The 16,713-nt window shown below is 41.2% G+C and overlaps 1 protein-coding gene across 2 annotated transcripts in view; it reads left to right on the top strand.

The window, feature by feature from the left end:
• Positions 1 to 16,124, top strand: part of LOC113025168 (basic helix-loop-helix ARNT-like protein 1) — a 30,754-nt gene extending 14,630 nt beyond the window's left edge. For both annotated transcript variants that reach the window (XM_026172651.2, XM_026172649.2), the window contains 15 exons: positions 177 to 209; positions 1,516 to 1,545; positions 5,227 to 5,384; positions 5,814 to 5,893; positions 6,009 to 6,101; positions 6,371 to 6,488; positions 6,868 to 7,017; positions 10,960 to 11,206; positions 11,924 to 12,030; positions 12,134 to 12,284; positions 12,406 to 12,485; positions 12,605 to 12,713; positions 13,984 to 14,077; positions 15,280 to 15,373; positions 15,455 to 16,124. In XM_026172651.2, the coding sequence (XP_026028436.1) occupies positions 177 to 209; positions 1,516 to 1,545; positions 5,227 to 5,384; positions 5,814 to 5,893; positions 6,009 to 6,101; positions 6,371 to 6,488; positions 6,868 to 7,017; positions 10,960 to 11,206; positions 11,924 to 12,030; positions 12,134 to 12,284; positions 12,406 to 12,485; positions 12,605 to 12,713; positions 13,984 to 14,077; positions 15,280 to 15,373; positions 15,455 to 15,612 (1,702 nt within the window). In that variant the 3' untranslated portion in view covers positions 15,613 to 16,124. The remainder of the gene's footprint in view (positions 1 to 176; positions 210 to 1,515; positions 1,546 to 5,226; positions 5,385 to 5,813; positions 5,894 to 6,008; positions 6,102 to 6,370; positions 6,489 to 6,867; positions 7,018 to 10,959; positions 11,207 to 11,923; positions 12,031 to 12,133; positions 12,285 to 12,405; positions 12,486 to 12,604; positions 12,714 to 13,983; positions 14,078 to 15,279; positions 15,374 to 15,454) is intronic.
• The last annotated feature ends 589 nt before the right edge of the window (positions 16,125 to 16,713 follow it).

Raw genomic sequence — 16,713 nt, 5'->3', positions numbered from 1 at the left:
TAATCAGCCTGAAATGCCACTGAACCCTCACACATAATCTTTTGCACCATGAAATATTGAACAGACTGAAAAGCAAACCTACTCAACCCAGTGAACCCTTTGTGAAGTGCTCTGGTTATTTGAATGTGTTCCTGTGGTCTTGCTGAAACTTATATCTCCTGTTTTCTCCTTCTCAGTGACATGGACCCAGATAAAGATAAACTGGGCAGGTAAGGCGCCATTATTGCCATGGTGATAGAGCTTTAATCTGCTGGATGTGTCTGTTTATTGCTCTTGAAATATCCTGCTTCTGGCACGATTGGGTTCCCTGTTGATTTCAACTTAAAGGGTCCGTTGAGCCAAATCATAACGTTCGTGTTTTCACACTCACATTTGTGAATCTCAGAGATCTGTATTTGGATGTTTCAGTGCCCACATAAACACAGAGGAGGTGAATGGAGGTTTTACACTGGATGCTGCTCAGAGTATTGAGAGATGTTATTTTTAACAACAGCAGCTCTTACTAGAATAAAAATCCATGTTGCTCTGAATATTACACAGATTCCAAGGTTTGTCCTTTAGAGCACAGTAGAGAACGATCGGGTAATAAACACCCAGTAAAGATGTTTAAGTTTTCCGCCACGAGGACTTTTGCCATGATCTATATGACCAAATCTGACACGTCAGAGTTTTTCACCATGTTAGGACTGCATGTTCGATCATTTTATTGCATCGGACGTCATCAGTGCAATTTAATTTCACTTAACAGGGAAAGAAAGGCAGTGATGGGTGTATTAAAATAATTTTTCGCAGAAATGTTCATAAAGTTAAAGCAAAGTTGAATGAATGTAATAAGCTGCACAGGAAAAGTATCATAAACTACTACAGCTGCTGTAATGCATGTTACTCTCCAGGGGAAAATCTCTTGCACACTGCACTGTGACACCAAAGCCAATCGAGGAGAACCATTTCACTACTGTACAGACATGTCTGCAGTTCAGCTGGGGGTGCAGTAGGGAGTGCTGCCTGAAGGAGAGTGAATGACGTAGTCACGTTACATAGCAACTTAAGGGGCTTTGGATGTATTACTTTAACCCTTTGGTTTTACTGAACTAAGTGCTCGCCACACACTGGATTAGACAAATCTTCCACTAGCAGAAATAACCCAAAAAAGACACAGACAACGCCGAGTTTGGAGAGATGCTTTATCTCAAAATAAAGTCAGTCTCCTGACTTTTTAGACGAGTTTAACTCGTCCTAATTGTTTTTGGAAAGTCAAGGAATCATTTGCATGTACTATGAAGTCATCGTCTGGGTGTGTCTGTAGAGTGGAGTGGACATTTTCCTTGTTGTTGCTCTTTTTTCCTAACTGTAAATATGAGATAAAGAGATGTGTCATGTTTGTACTGCATTAGTCATCAGATTTGCCCTCTTGCTGCCCTTTTAAAGTATGTGCTATCGCATTAATTTAACAATCAAACCCTTCAGTCCTCTCTAATTTCTCTCTCTAATTCTTTCTCTGTTTTGTCTTTTCAGTGACCAACAGGGCAGGATTAAGAATGCCAGGTATAAACACTCCTTTTCTTTCTCTCTCTCCCATTCCCCCTTACCTGCTAAGCTCCCTTGCATGAATTAAATGTCACTCTGTGGATGGGGACAGAGAGATCTTTGTGCACACTGATAATAAGAAACTTTATACATTGAAGTGTATAGATCCAAGCATTATGTGGAAGGGGACTGTAAAAGCAAACCTAATTGCTAAAGCCAAGCTGTCTTTCTCTTACATGGAAAGAATTCTCTTTTATAGCTGCTTCTGTGCAAAGCGAGAGCAGACAAGCAGGAAGGATATAACCTTATATTCGTGGAGGATCGGCAGAACAACAAAAACTGGATTTCTTCATGTCTCTTGAGGCTGTTTTCTTTGCGTCTTGCTAGCTGATTTATATCATGTTAGACAGGACTATGAATGCGTAGACAGTGGAGTCTGTTGGATAAGGTGCTAGGAGTTTGTATTTTGTAGAGCAGGTAAAGTTCAGCCAAGCTGGTTTATTATTATTAGTGTGAATGCTTGAAAAGCATTCACAGTATTGTTCTTCTAATCTTTATTATTAGTGTGAATGCTTGAAAAGCATTCACAGTATTGTTATTCGAATCTTTATTATTATATTTTATCTATTCCGTACGTTTTTTGAAAGCCTACTCCTTCAAAACCATTCAACTTAGAAAAACCATTCAAACATCGTTAGATTCCTATTATTTTGGACAACATTGCTTGTATTTTTCTCATTTTTAACATTTATATTTTTAATTTTATTCAACTTTATTCAACAAAAATTTCCCATGTATTTCAATGGGGAGACCCTTCAAATTCTCATTCAACTTACTCATTTTTAAACTCTTACTACTTCAACATACGTTCACATAGAGCCACCATTCAAACTTTAAAACGAAGACAAGACATTCAACTATTCAACTTGTATTTATCTTTTCAATATCTATTATACTTTTTCTTCAGTTCCAGTTTAAGTTTCATGATGTTTTTTCACCCGTTTCAGAGTTTATAATGGGTGTGTATGGGACGGAATGTTGGGGCTAGAGTGAGGCAGCTCAACTGCTAGAGTGAGAGGAGCAAAAAAATTAATCTTAAAATCTTTTTTAAAACTGCTGCTGTGTCCGCAGCGTTTGCTCTACAGGTATGATTTTACCCTCAAAACGTAGCCATGGCTGTCCTCTTTCATCCAATGTGTTTACTATTGTCCTAGGTGTTATGGTTCTTTCGTAAATGTCACCAATGCACAGCCTCCTCCCTCCAACTCTTCCATAGACTCTAATGTTAAAATGGCTCAGAAGGTTCGTTTGAAAATCAGAAGAGCATGGTGTCTTTCCACTGTCACCACGTCCATATAATAAACTCTACAGGCATGAAAACTGAGAATTCAGTAGACTAGAAGCTGCTGTCGCTCACGGTGAAAGAATTTTGTCAATACGACTTTTACTTTTCATTTGGGAACGATTTGTTTCGGCCTGACTTTTCTGTTCATTTTAAGCAGCAAAAGTGAGGCGCATGTCTGTGTACGTGTGTATGGAGCCATTGGGTGCGGTCACTATAGCAACCAGGCTCACACCTGCCTGCTTAACGAGCTCTCTCTGCCACTCTGCCAAAATTCATCTTAAACACTTCTCTTTCAACTGCTGCTGTGTCCACAGTGTTTGCTTTACAGCCATCATTTTACCCTCAAAACGTCGCCATCGTTGTTCTTTTTCCAACATCTTGTCTTTCAAAGCTCAGAGATGTAAACTTTTTAAACTGTGTGGGTCCAAGTGGAGGGATCACATTTTAGTCATTCAGTGATTCAAAGAATATGACCTTTTAATATTCATTCAGATGTTTTCTGACTCTAAATGTTCTTTTCTCATTTCTTAGGTTTTTCTAATTTACAATTAAAACATTTTCAGCTTTTTTCCAACTTCTTCTTCTGTGTAACCTTCAGCTTTTAGCAGTTCAGCACCTTTGTTTTCAGGTTAAATTCGTTTTTTTTTTTTGTTGTTTTTTTTAAATCTCATTCAATATTTTTAACTCAAAATTCAGCAATTAATTCATTTCAGTGCATACATTCAGATTCAAGCATTCACACTGCAGTTTCTTCAGAAAATGCACTTTCTAGTTATATTTTATTCTGTATTCCGTACGTTTTTTGAAAGCCTACTCCTTCAAAACCGTTCAACTTAGAAAAACCATTCAAACATCGTTAGATTCCTATTATTTTGGACAACATTGCTTGTATTTTTCTCATTTTTAACATTTATATTTTTAATTTTATTCAACTTTATTCAACAAAAATTTCCCATGTATTTCAATGGGGAGACCCTTCAAATTCTCATTCAACTTACTCATTTTTAAACTCTTACTACTTCAACATACGTTCACATAGAGCCACCATTCAAACTTTAAAACGAAGACACGACATTCAACTATTCAACTTGTATTTATCTTTTCAATATCTATTATACTTTTTCTTCAGTTCCAGTTTAAGTTTCATGATGTTTTTTCACCCGTTTCAGAGTTTATAATGGGTGTGTATGGGACGGAATGTTGGGGCTAGAGTGAGGCAGCTCAACTGCTAGAGTGAGAGGAGCAAAAAAATTAATCTTAAAATCTTTTTTAAAACTGCTGCTGTGTCCGCAGCGTTTGCTCTACAGGTATGATTTTACCCTCAAAACGTAGCCATCGCTGTCCTCTTTCATCCAATGTGTTTACTATTGTCCTAGGTGTTATGGTTCTTCCGTAAATGTCACCAATGCACAGCCTCCTCCCTCCAACTCTTCCATAGACTCTAATGTTAAAATGGCTCAGAAGGTTCGTTTGAAAATCAGAAGAGCATGGTGTCTTTCCACTGTCACCACGTCCATATAATAAACTCCACAGACATGAAAACTGAGAATTAGGTAGACTAGAAGCTGCTGTCGCTCACGGTGAAAGAATTTTGTCAATACGACTTTTACTTTTCATTTGGGAACGATTTGTTTCGGCCTGACTTTTCTGTTCATTTTAAGCAGCAAAAGTGAGGCGCATGTCTGTGTACGTGTGTATGGAGCCATTGGGTGCGGTCACTATAGCAACCAGGCTCACACCTGCCTGCTTAACGAGCTCTGCCTGCCACTGTACCAAGATTCATCTTAAGCACTTCTCTTTCAACTGCTGCTGTGTCCACAGTGTTACAGCCATCATTTTACCCTCAAAACGTCGCCATTATTGTTCTCTTTCCAACACCGTATCTTTCAAAGCTCAGGCATTTAAACTTTTTAAACTGTGTGGATCAAAGTGGAGGGATCACATTTGAGTCATTCAGTGATTCAAAGAATATGACCTTTTAATATTCATTCAGATGTTTTCTGACTCTAAATGTTCTTTTCTCATTTCTTAGGGTTTTCTAATTTACATTTAAAACATTTTCAGTTTTTTTCCAACTCCTTCTTCTGTGTAACCTTCAGCTTTTAGCAGTTCAGCACCTTTGTTTTCAGGTTAAATTCGTTTTTTTTTTTTTTTTTTAATCTCATTCAATATTTTTAACTCAAAATTCAGCAATTAATTCATTTCAGTGCATACATTCAGATTCAAGCATTCACACTGCAGTTTCTTCAGAAAATGCACTTTCTAGTTTACTGTGGATTTCTGCCAGCAAGATGGGTGGAAAATGACTTTGTTCATTGACACTTTTTTGATGTCTGATGTCTTCTCCTGCACAGAGAGGCCCATAGCCAGATTGAGAAACGTCGCAGAGACAAGATGAACAGCTTCATCGATGAGCTGGCGTCACTGGTGCCCACCTGCAATGCCATGTCCCGCAAGCTGGATAAACTGACAGTCCTCCGGATGGCTGTCCAACACATGAAGACGCTCAGAGGTTAGAATCAACTGGGAGGGTTGGGGAGGCAACGAAGTGAAAAGTCTTCTCATTCAAACACTTGCTCGCATCAGTTTTTGTACTAACATGTGAAATATGCGCTGTTGAGGACCTGAGGGTTTCCATCCCAGTTAAATAAAGATTAAACAACGAAACATATTCATAAACATGGGAAACGTGAGAGGTTTTTACTGATCAGGTGACAAATAAAGAAGATAATTGATGATGGTCAGTTGATATTGGTAATCCTTTGGTAAACATTTCCAAATATGGAACTGTGTGTAATTCTTAAAGGGAGATAAATTCATGGTACTCAAAGCAAATAAGATTAAGTGGGAGCATACAGCTTTCTAAAAATGCTCTTATGTGTGCATGTGCAATCTGAATAGTCACAGGTGTGACCTGCGTGTGTTTTAATGTTGTGTGCAGGTGCAGCCAACCCGTACACAGAGGCAAACTACAAGCCTTCCTTCCTCTCAGATGATGAACTGAAGCACTTGATACTAAGGGTGAGTGGAAAAATCAAAAATAATTAAGGTTCTTTTTATAACTATACAAAGGGGGGGAAAAACCTCCAGAAATGAACTTTTAATCCAGTTTTTAACGTTCTGTTTAATAATGCAGGCTGCTGATGGCTTCCTGTTTGTGGTCGGATGCGATCGTGGCAAGATCCTGTTTGTTTCTGAATCCGTGTACAAGATTCTCAACTACAGCCAGGTACGCTGACAGCCTGAGGAATGAAGGGATCTTTTTGTTAATGGTGGATGATTTTTAAGCCACCTTAAAAGGCTTTACTGTGGATCTGCGACAGGCATGCGTTAGTTCCTTTACAAAGCAAAAGAAGGATGCTGTGAATCTGCTCAATCACTATTACTACACAAACAAGTGGACAATTCATAGCCAGCAAACATCTGTCTATCCATCCTAATTTGAAATTCCACAAATTAAACAATTCAAATTTATTCATCTTTCTCTCTCCTCTCAAGAATGACCTGATAGGTCAGAGCCTGTTTGACTACCTTCACCCCAAGGACATCGCCAAGGTCAAAGAGCAGCTGTCGTCCTCTGATACAGCCCCACGAGAGAGACTCATCGATGCTAAAAGTAAGCAAAAATGGACGTGTGTAATCTGTTTTGTAGAGCCAAGAGTTTGGTCAATGCCGTTAAAATCTGTCACACCAAATGGTGTGAAAAAGGAACCCCATATAGGGAACTGAAGGCTAGAAACAGTCAGTGCATTTTCTCAAAGGAAAAGCCTGTTGATTTAACGATGGCAAACACAGCTGGAGGTAAAACAGGGGAAGTGTGCATCATTCAAGGCACTAAGAATAGAAAATGCAACCAAGAGCTCCAAATGGATTTATTTTCCACATGTGCGTTTCCTTTGTTATTTGTGTGCAAGTCCTTCTTTCTAAAATTGCTGAGGCTTGAAAGAATAGTCGTTTTCTGTTGACTGATTATTTTCTTTCCTTTATTTTTGCAGCTGGTCTTCCTGTGAAGACGGACATCACCCCCGGTCCTTCTAGACTCTGTTCTGGAGCTAGGCGGTCATTTTTCTGCAGGATGAAGTGCAACAGGCAGTCTGTCAAAGTAGAAGATAAAGACTTTCCCTCCACCTGCTCTAAGAAAAAAGGTAGCGTGCCATTGTCTTCATTAAAACCTGACAACCTTCCTCTCTGTCAGAGCACCACCTGAAAAAGCTCTGTGCTTATCAGCTCTCTGGTCCCTTTCTGACATCCACTCATTTCTGTAAATCTGATGTCTCTGCTTGTCAGTGCTGTTTCTGTATGGGTGGACTGATCATAGCCTTGTGAAAAGCTGTGACAGCAATCTTATGAAGCACGTGCAGTCAAGTTACCACTTACTCTTTTGGAGATTGGTGTCTAGATCTGACAAAAAGTAACAGCTGAAGTTAGTTTGTTGTTCCCAGTTGCTTCTAAAACTCTTTATTCTAAGTTAATGACATACCTGCAGGGTCCGTGTGCAAGCATCTCTAAATAAAGAAGGATGCACTCATTTATGCACGCAGCACTACAGCAAGAACTTAATTACCCTTGACACAGAGATAGGACTGGTCAGGATCTAACAATAAATGACATGGTGTGTTTTTCCCTTAACAATTATCTAAGGGTGTAGATGCACCATCATGACTACATGTAGGATGTAGCATCTGTAATTACCAAAGTATCGTCGTATTAAACAAACTCTAATTTCAAGCATTTTACATCACTGTCAGGCCTAAAGGGTAAAAGGTATTGCTGCTGTGGCTCGTTTCTCCCACATCGTCTGACAGAACGGGTGAGGAGCATTAACATAAAAATAAGCCACGTCTGAATTGCGGAGAGCTTCCACTATATCAGCTCGATGAAGCCAGCAGTGTTTTGCATCCCGTGTCTTAAGAGACCTTTGGAGCGGCTTCTCTCTCCTCTCTATTTACATCTCACACAGTGCTTTGTAAATATCTCCATCACCTCCTTATGAAACCAAAAGCCCTCATTTCCTGGTGTTCCTGTTCTTCTATTTTTAGGTTCACATCCTTTTCATAACAAGGAATTGCACCTCAGTTGGCATGAGAGCATGGTGTTTATTTAACCTTTATTTACCCGCTCTATATTGTCAAAAACAAATTCTAGAGAAAGACCTGTCTGCTTAGATTTTAGTGCTTGAAAAGGTTAAATTTTTGGTCGGCTTCTGTTAGTTTAACTATTCAAATTTTTCATATTATAATGAAAACGATACATTTGACAGTTATCAGCTTTTTTCTTGTCTTTTATACTAGAACTGGCTAAAATAGATGCATCCTATTTCGGTAATGCATGAGGGCTCAGGTGGGGAAGCTATAACAGTAATGATGGAGCAGTGATTATTTATTCATGTTTCAGGTATTTCTTTTGTGTTTAAGTAGTTATTTGAATGATGTGTTTTCTGTGTATGAATGCGTCCTATTACCCGATGAGAGGACAGAGTTTATTTATTCATTTGAAAACCTTTTAATTAATCAGCAAAGCTTACACGCCATAAAAGAATCTCACCAGTGATAATCTTTGAAAATAGGGCTGCCTCTGAAAGTCAGAGCTATGAAGCATCAATCAAAGATGCTTTCAGTTGAGTGAGACTGCGAGCGCTTATCTGCAAACAACATGCGCTGCACTTGTAGATGAGAGGAGCTGAAACCTGAGGCGCAGGGCCTTTTTTTCCTGATAGGCGGTTGCTCGGTAAAGTCAGATGAAGAAGATTTTTGCCGGAATCTTTATGATCTTTATTAACTGCTTCTATAATTTAAAGGGGAAGAAGAAGCCAGGTGCTGATAATCAAATGCACTTGACAAACTGATGAGCAAGAATGACTACCTCTGTAAAAGCAGAAGTTGTGCAGTTTGCTTCTATGGAGCATTCAGGAGGGTGATAACATAACGCTATAATCTTTCCAGAATTCACCCCAAGGTCAGACTGTGCAATGCTCAAAGGCACTACAAATAACCCAGGAGCTACATCTCCGGCTCTACAGGCCTCAGTTAACATGTTAACTGTTAAAGTTCATAACTTTATATTTAGAAAAAGATCATGAACTCAGCTGTATACATAGGTATTCTAGAGACATATCTGAGGCCGTCTGCCCCTTAATAAAGCTTGGAAATGACGAAGTTGGGTCGTGTGACACGACAGCGATCCCCTGCACAGCAGCAAATCTACAGCTGGGTGGCTGGAAAGAAAAGTATCAAGCTGTTTCTTCACTCTTACGATTACTTCAGTTGGACTTTTATTGTGAAGAGATCCACAGAGTGAAAATGTGAAGATGGATTTTTATTCTCGCAAGATGACAACGTTCTCATTAAAGTGAACTTTGGCCTAACTACCTTAACAGTTTGCTTTGTTGTTGATGAACAGTTGCAATGGGCCAGTAAAAGTCCAGACCTCACCCTGAATGTAATGATGTGGTTGGACCTTAAGATTCAGCTGTGCTGAGCAAATGCCTAAAAATCTCAATGAAGTAACACTGTAAGGTAGAGTGGGCGGGCCAAAATTGATCCGCAACAGTGTGTAAGGCTGATTAAATCATACAGAAAACAGTTTGGTTCTGCTGGTGTCACGCTCTGCCTCCGGCTCATTTCTGCAGAGTTGGTCCAAACAGTAAAAGTTAACACAAAAACGGCTAAAGCCAAAAATGAATTTGAACTCTGAGCAAGAACCAGACTATCATTTAACAACATCACAAACTACAAGAAAATGTTATGTTGCAATTAAAAAGCACTGAGGTAGTTTAATTTGAACAGAAACACGTGATGGCCCATTAATCAAGTAAAAAAATATGAACGACAACAACACATGGGACCTGCTGAATCACATTTAACTGACCAAATTCTGATTTGTGTGAATCTTATTTGGAAATTGCACCTGGGCTGTTCTGGCAACCTCTATATCACACTTCATTAGCTGTGTGCCAAGCAGGTCAGGGCTGAAAGCAGTCTGAGTCAGCTTGGCAGACGGTGGTTTCAGCCGTGGTGAATTAGCTGGAACACATTGGAGTGCAGTGTAACATCACGCCTGGACTCGAGTTTTTAAGATTAAAAATCAAAGGTTTAGAACAAGACATGAACGGAGCCTGGGTCGCTCAATTTTCCTCGTCGGAAAGTGACGCACGGGACATTTGCACTTCGATCAGTCAATATAAGAAGATTTTCCTGGAATACATTGCAGCATCTGCTCCACTGGTCTAAGAGCAAATGAAAACATGGCTGGCTGCGTTTGGAGCTACTTAGTAGCTTATTGAGGAACTGGAGTGTAAAACGTCTTTTATAATCAGAGGAACATTTGCAGGCACATACATGCAGCTGATTGTCACAGTTTTCATGTTAAAAAATGTTAGCAGTTAACGTTCATGGAGACACACTTCTCTGTGTTACATGGGGGGGGGCTGCAAAGTTCAGTACAGCTACAGAAGTGAAACCGCCAAGAAGGTATTTTACTTGTGTAACATGTGTTGAGGAGATGGGAGAAGTACTCCCGTCTTCATAGAGAGTGGAAAGGTGTTCCAGATGGTTTGGGCGTTTGCAGAGGAAGGATGGCAGATATACTGGACAAAGGCTGTTGAAGATGAAGTTGCCAGGCAGGAGGTTCTTGTAGTTTCTAATCTTGTAGTTTTATGGCAAAGAGCAAGAAATAAACAGCCCTGAAAATCACAGATGGGCTCATTTGTCAAAAATAGTTTAAAGAGGGTACAGGCCAAAGTCCACACAGCACTAGCTGATTAACTGTGATCCTTTAATCCTGCAGGGACGACCGTATGATTTGTCTTCAAGGGTTCAGCCTAGTGTTTTGATTTGTATTTGATAATTAGCTGTAACTGCATCACTGCTGTGGCTTCCTCAGCGTTTTGTAAGAGATTTTGAATCAATCAGCCAAACTGTTCAGATGTGGGTTCATAATCAAAAATAAATCCCCATCACATTCAGTTCAGTGAACTGTAAAAAATGCTCCATCATACCCCACAGCATGGTGACGGTATCCCACTAAGATGGCCCTGCTTATTTCTAATTTTAACGCCTCTCTCTCGCGTCTCTTCACTCTCATTACAGCGGACCGTAAGAGCTTCTGCACCATCCACAGCACAGGCTACTTGAAGAGCTGGCCACCTACCAAGATGGGTCTCGACGAAGACAATGAACCCGACAACGAGGGCTGCAACCTGAGCTGCCTGGTGGCCATCGGCCGCCTGCACCCCCACATCGTCCCCCAGCCCAGCCTGGCAGACATCAGGGTGAAGCCGACAGAGTACGTCTCCCGGCACGCCATCGACGGCAAGTTCGTCTTCGTTGACCAGAGGTGAGAGGCAAAAGGGGAGAGCCGAATAGGTCACCTCGTCTTGATTTATGTGACAGGACAGTAAAGTTCAGCTGCTTGCAAACTCACATGATTTTCAAGGTCGCATTTCCCTCAGCTTATCCTCAGAGTCCGCCTGCTTGTTGATATATTTAGAGAGCAAAAGATTGGATAATAAAAGGATAAAATGGCCAAAAATTGAACAGACTGTAATTTTGATATGAGAGTTTGATATGAAATTGCCTCCTGAAGGGTGGAGGGGTAAGAGCTGTGAGGAAATATGGATTCAGAGAAATCGAAATAACTTGTAGTGCATAAAATGTCAGAGTAGAGCCACAAATAGTCTGCTTTTACCTGCAGCGCTGTGTCATTTAGCACAGCCTTTGTTAGCAACAAACACGATGGAGTCAAATACACCCCTGTTTAGGATGCGGTGATTTTTGAGTTTTTAATTTTAGCTGTTTAGATGAACACATTATGTTTCAGTACACACTGTTTTACCTTGGTGCTGTGTTACAACCGGCCTTTAGTACAGATGAAAAGCTTTTCAGTTAAATGAGTTTTATTCTTGCTCAGTGCATTAAGTGCAGTGAGGTTTCAGGACACAGTGATCTGTTTTTGGGTGATTCACTATCTTAGAAAACCTTTGTTGCCCATAATTAAGACTCTCACCAGCAGCTGCAAGCGAACAATCCTCTTTGTGTCTGTGTGTTCTTCCAGAGCCACAGCCATCCTAGCCTACCTACCCCAGGAGCTGCTGGGAACTTCCTTCTATGAGTATTTCCACCAGGACGACATCAGCCACCTGGCAGAATGTCATAGACAAGGTGCCTTCTGAGAAACCTCTAGAATCCTTGTTAGAGTTTAATAGAGAAGATGTGAATGAATGAATGCGTGTGCTCACTGCGAATGTATCGCAAATGTCCACAGTGCTACAGATGAGGGAGAAGATCAACACCAACTGTTACAAGTTCAAGATCAAAGATGGCTCCTTCATCACGTTAAGAAGCAGATGGTTCAGCTTTATGAACCCCTGGACCAAGGAGGTGGAGTACATCGTGTCTACCAACACTGTGGTGTCGTAAGTATCTGAAAACGCATTTTATTTGCTTTACCTGGAAGTTTTTAAGCTATAAACAAAAATATTTTGGCTCTTTGAAGACTCGGGTACATCACCTGTGCGCTTTCCCCCCCTTCTTCAGGTGTCCTATGATGGAGGGATCAGATTACCCTCAGTCTGCTGCCTCTCCACAGAGTATGGACAGCGTCCTGACCTCAGAGGGTAAATGACTTCCTTCATTCTTTCACTCCCTGCTTATTTATCAAAAACATCAGCCCATGTCCACAGTTATTCTTCACAGTGCATACATTCTTCTTCTCTTGATTGCTGCTGATTGGTAGGTGGGGGGAGGCGGGCGCTGCAGACGGTGCCTGGTATCCCCGGCGGCACAAGAGCGGGAGCTGGGAAGATTGGACGCATGATTGCTGAGGAAGTGATGGAGATCCAGAGGTGAGAATAGGAGAATTTCTGTGGTTTTTACAATCTCAAACCAGTCGAGCAGAAAACCAGCGTTAGTGCTCTAATGGAAAATCACCGTGGCCTAGTTTCTTACTCAGATCATGCTGATAGAGGTGACACAGAGAATGAATTATCAGGTATTACAAGCCAGCTGTACACACTGGCAGGTGAGTATATGACAAACCATATGCAGGATTTTACCTCATTTTTCTGCACTGAATCATTTCAAATGTCAGGTTACAATAAAATGGAGAATAGGCACATGTTCTGTGCTGTCTAAAGTAGGACAGTGTGTTCGCGCTGCAGGCTCTTCTCCTCGCTTTGTGAAACTTCAAGGCTGATGATGAAACCCAGCCAAAATACCACAGACTGTCTCTGCTGATAAATGATCGCCCGATTGTTATGGCAGTTCTGAAAAATGATTGTGTTCAGTGAGGCTGATAGAAGAGGGACTTTTTTTATTTGGGGTTTTCATGTGCTGGAAGATTTTTTGGCATTTTAGGGAAAGATGCTGTTTGACCTTCTGAGACTGGTCAAATTTGCAGACCACATGAATTCATGCCTGATGCAGCGATACATACAATACATACACGCGTGTGTGTAATTACTCATGCAGTACGTGTGAACATGCACATTTTCTTTTATCCTTTAGGACAAAAAAATAACAAGGCAATAATTGGCTGCCTCTTTAGCAAATACACAGAGGATTAGTCGTCCTTGTTCTGCTCTGGCATGTCACATAAGAGAGTAGCATGAAGACATTCTCCACCTGGTGCAGGTTCTGAGGCAGGAAAACAAATTATTGTTGCCAGCTGCAAACCTCGTAGAGTCTCTCCAACCATGACGAGGGATTTACCGACCTGATATTTAAATCTGAAGTATGTTTGATCTGGACTCACAAAGCTGTTTCAGGTATAATCTGTTCAGTTCCCTTGTATTTAGTGTGTGATACCTCAGCGCTGCACTGGTTGCTAGGAGAAGAAACCACAAAGGATCAGCATACATGCAATGGAAAAACCTTTCTTTAAGTGTTTGAGAGCAATTAACATAGTCACAAAATAAATAGGCTTATTGTAGCACTAGCATCGTGTTGGTACTTGATATCGACTCTACGAGTACCTGGAATGGTGTACTTGTTGTGTTTCATGTACTTGTACTTTTCAGTTCATTCAAAATGGCGAGTGTGAATACAGGAATAGACGATTGGAGACAGCCTAGATCTGATTCAGAAACACTGCTGTTATCTGTTTCTCCCTATCAGGATTCGAGGCTCCTCCCCCTCCAGCTGTGGCTCCAGCCCTCTGAATATTACCAGCACACCTCCACCCGACACCTGCTCCCCAGGGGGCAAGAAGGTAACACACACACACCTAATTGACCTGAAAGCAGTTGAATTTGTGTGCTTCTCTGTGAATGTGCACTGTGGTGAGGGCCACGTGCTCGGGGTTCCTGCAGGACATTTAAAAAAAATATTCATATATCTGTAAATAAAACGTGAAAAATAAAGTCTTTAGATGTCCTTTATTTTGAGATGGTGTCTTTAAAAGTCACTACTAATAAAATAATTCTGTAAATCACTTGCTCGGTATTGTCATCTCTCTGTTGTCATGCACATTTATTTATTTTAGGATAAAATTAAACAGTTTGACCCTCCAGGGCAGGGATGTCAGACTCCTTTTACAATGTGGGCCAAATCCAGACTCTGACTCTGAGTGAGCTGAATCAGTGAAACTACACGATGAATGTCTGTGATGGTTCTTAGTCATTCAGGTCATCGTAGTCGGAGTTTCTTGAAGATGATTCACTTCTCAGATGAGAGGTGAATCATCTTCAAGAAGCTCCTTAGACTTCACGATAAATGTGTATAATTACAGAAAAGGTTCTGGTAGTTCTTTGCCCAGATGGTCCTGAAATTGTAAAATATTACATTTTTGTTAATTCAGAGAAAATGTCCTGTGTACTTAATGTAAAAATCATAATTTTATATAGTAAATACGGAAAAACCAGGAACTTTATGTCATTTAAGTGTTTATCTATTACCTAATTACTTTGCTGTGTGAATGGCAATTAATCTGGGTTCTTTATCATTAGGAGAAGTTGTAAAAACTGTTAAAACTTCAAATCTATGCACTCCTTCACATTTTTCAGAGCCATCCAGTGGGCTGGAGTCTTTCAGAGGCCAACTCTGGGCCCCAGGCTTCATGTTTGACACCACTGCTCTAGCTCCTGCACTACCCTAACAGAATAACTGTCCTCGTCTCTACTTTAGACATAATTGCATTGTTGAAACACCAAACTCGTCTGGTCTAATCTTAGTATTTATAGTGCAGGAACTTCATGGGTCTGTCTAAAACCTGAAAAAAAAGCCCCTAGAACAAACCCAGAAGATCAAAATGTACAAAATTATTTTATCCTGTTTTAATAATGATAAAAATGCTGCTTAACAGTTTAACATGTGTATACAAGTTCATGCTTCCGCGAACCTCAGTGTTCGCTCTCACTGAACAAGTTCAATGTTTTTACATTGAACTGATGTTTACTCATGTCGTCTCTGCAGATTCAGAACGGCGGGACGCCCGAGCTGCAAAGCACGGGGATGCTTCCTGGACCCGACTCTGTTGGCTACCCCTACTCCAACCAGTCCATCATGAGTAAGTCACTGAGTAAATCTGTCATTTTATGATTATGACCTCTTCATCAGTCATCTTCTTAACAAGTTGCTCTCTGTAAAGGTGACAACTCCCACCTGAGCATAGACATCATGGATGAGCCCGGTTCCAGCAGCCCCAGCAACGACGAGGCGGCCATGGCTGTCATTATGTCCTTGCTGGAGGCGGACGCTGGCCTCGGGGGGCCCGTCGACTTCAGCGACCTACCCTGGCCGTTGTGAGGAAGCTGGGAGGGACGAGCCGGAGCTGCTGACGTGGGGTCGACGTCTGGTTGCCACGTTTTCCAACCTGTGTGCATGACGGCACCGCAAAAATGTCCATCTTAACAAAAAAAGGAAGAAAAAAAACGCTCTGTAGATACAGAGGAGATCCTCTCTCTTTAGGTGTCCATCAGACTGGATGGCCGTTAGGTTTCACCCCCAAGTTTTTGGTTCGTCATTCCCTGCAGGTGGAGCTGAGATCCTGTTAAGATGCTAATTTTTCCAGTGCTGGTTTTCTAACGTTGCCACGGTGAGAAACCATTTCTCTAACAACGGCGGTGCTGACATGTCAATGCTCCTTCACTCTCTACCCCATCAACGCAAATTAACAGAAGGCCCCCCTCCCCTCCCCCAAGACACTCGAGACGGTGGCAGAAGTTTAATGGTGTTGTGTTGGGTGGTGAGCCCCCTGTCTCTGAGGTTTCCCTGTAGGATACTGTACAAGCACGAGGACGTGAACACACAACAGAAGATACTCAGAGGACCTTTATTCCCAAAATTCCACTACCAGGTGTATCTCATGTATTTAACTTCTTCCTTCTTTTTTGTAAAGACTGAATTGTTTTGGAAGGCACCGCCCAGCTGCTGTTTCCAGAGTTTACGCAAACTTTTACTCCAAGCTGCTCATCCTCGTCTGTTTCCTCAGAAATACCGAACTTCTCAGTTTCCTTCTGTGTTCACTCAAACAGCCTGCAGTGCTTCTGAGAGAGGCATTAGGAAGCTAGAAAAAAAGGCGAAAGCGCTGGAATTGAGGGGGGGGTTGTTGGGTTGAGGATCCCTGTGCGTGTGCCTGTGTGTGTGTGTTGAGAAACAGACCAGTAAGGTTTAACAGGTTGGCCTGTGTGGCCTTGCTTATAAATCAAACTGATCTTTTTACTGTTATTTTCTAGTGAATGCAGACATGCTTCCTATACGGAAGAAGGAGGGATAAGTTGAAACATTGCAAATATAATAAAAATCCCAGCAGTAAGCGAGACGGGTGTGCAGAGCTCCGTTAGGTCGGGGTTCCCTGCGTCACGTGTTCCCGTCTATTTAAGAGGCGCTGGTGAAATAAAGCAGGCG

Source organism: Astatotilapia calliptera, chromosome 7 (assembly GCF_964374335.1).
Source record: "Astatotilapia calliptera chromosome 7, fAstCal68.1, whole genome shotgun sequence".
Lineage (NCBI taxonomy): Eukaryota > Metazoa > Chordata > Actinopteri > Cichliformes > Cichlidae > Astatotilapia > Astatotilapia calliptera.
The sequence above is the reverse complement of the archived record's forward strand: the minus strand, read 5'-3'. Positions and strand labels throughout refer to the sequence as shown.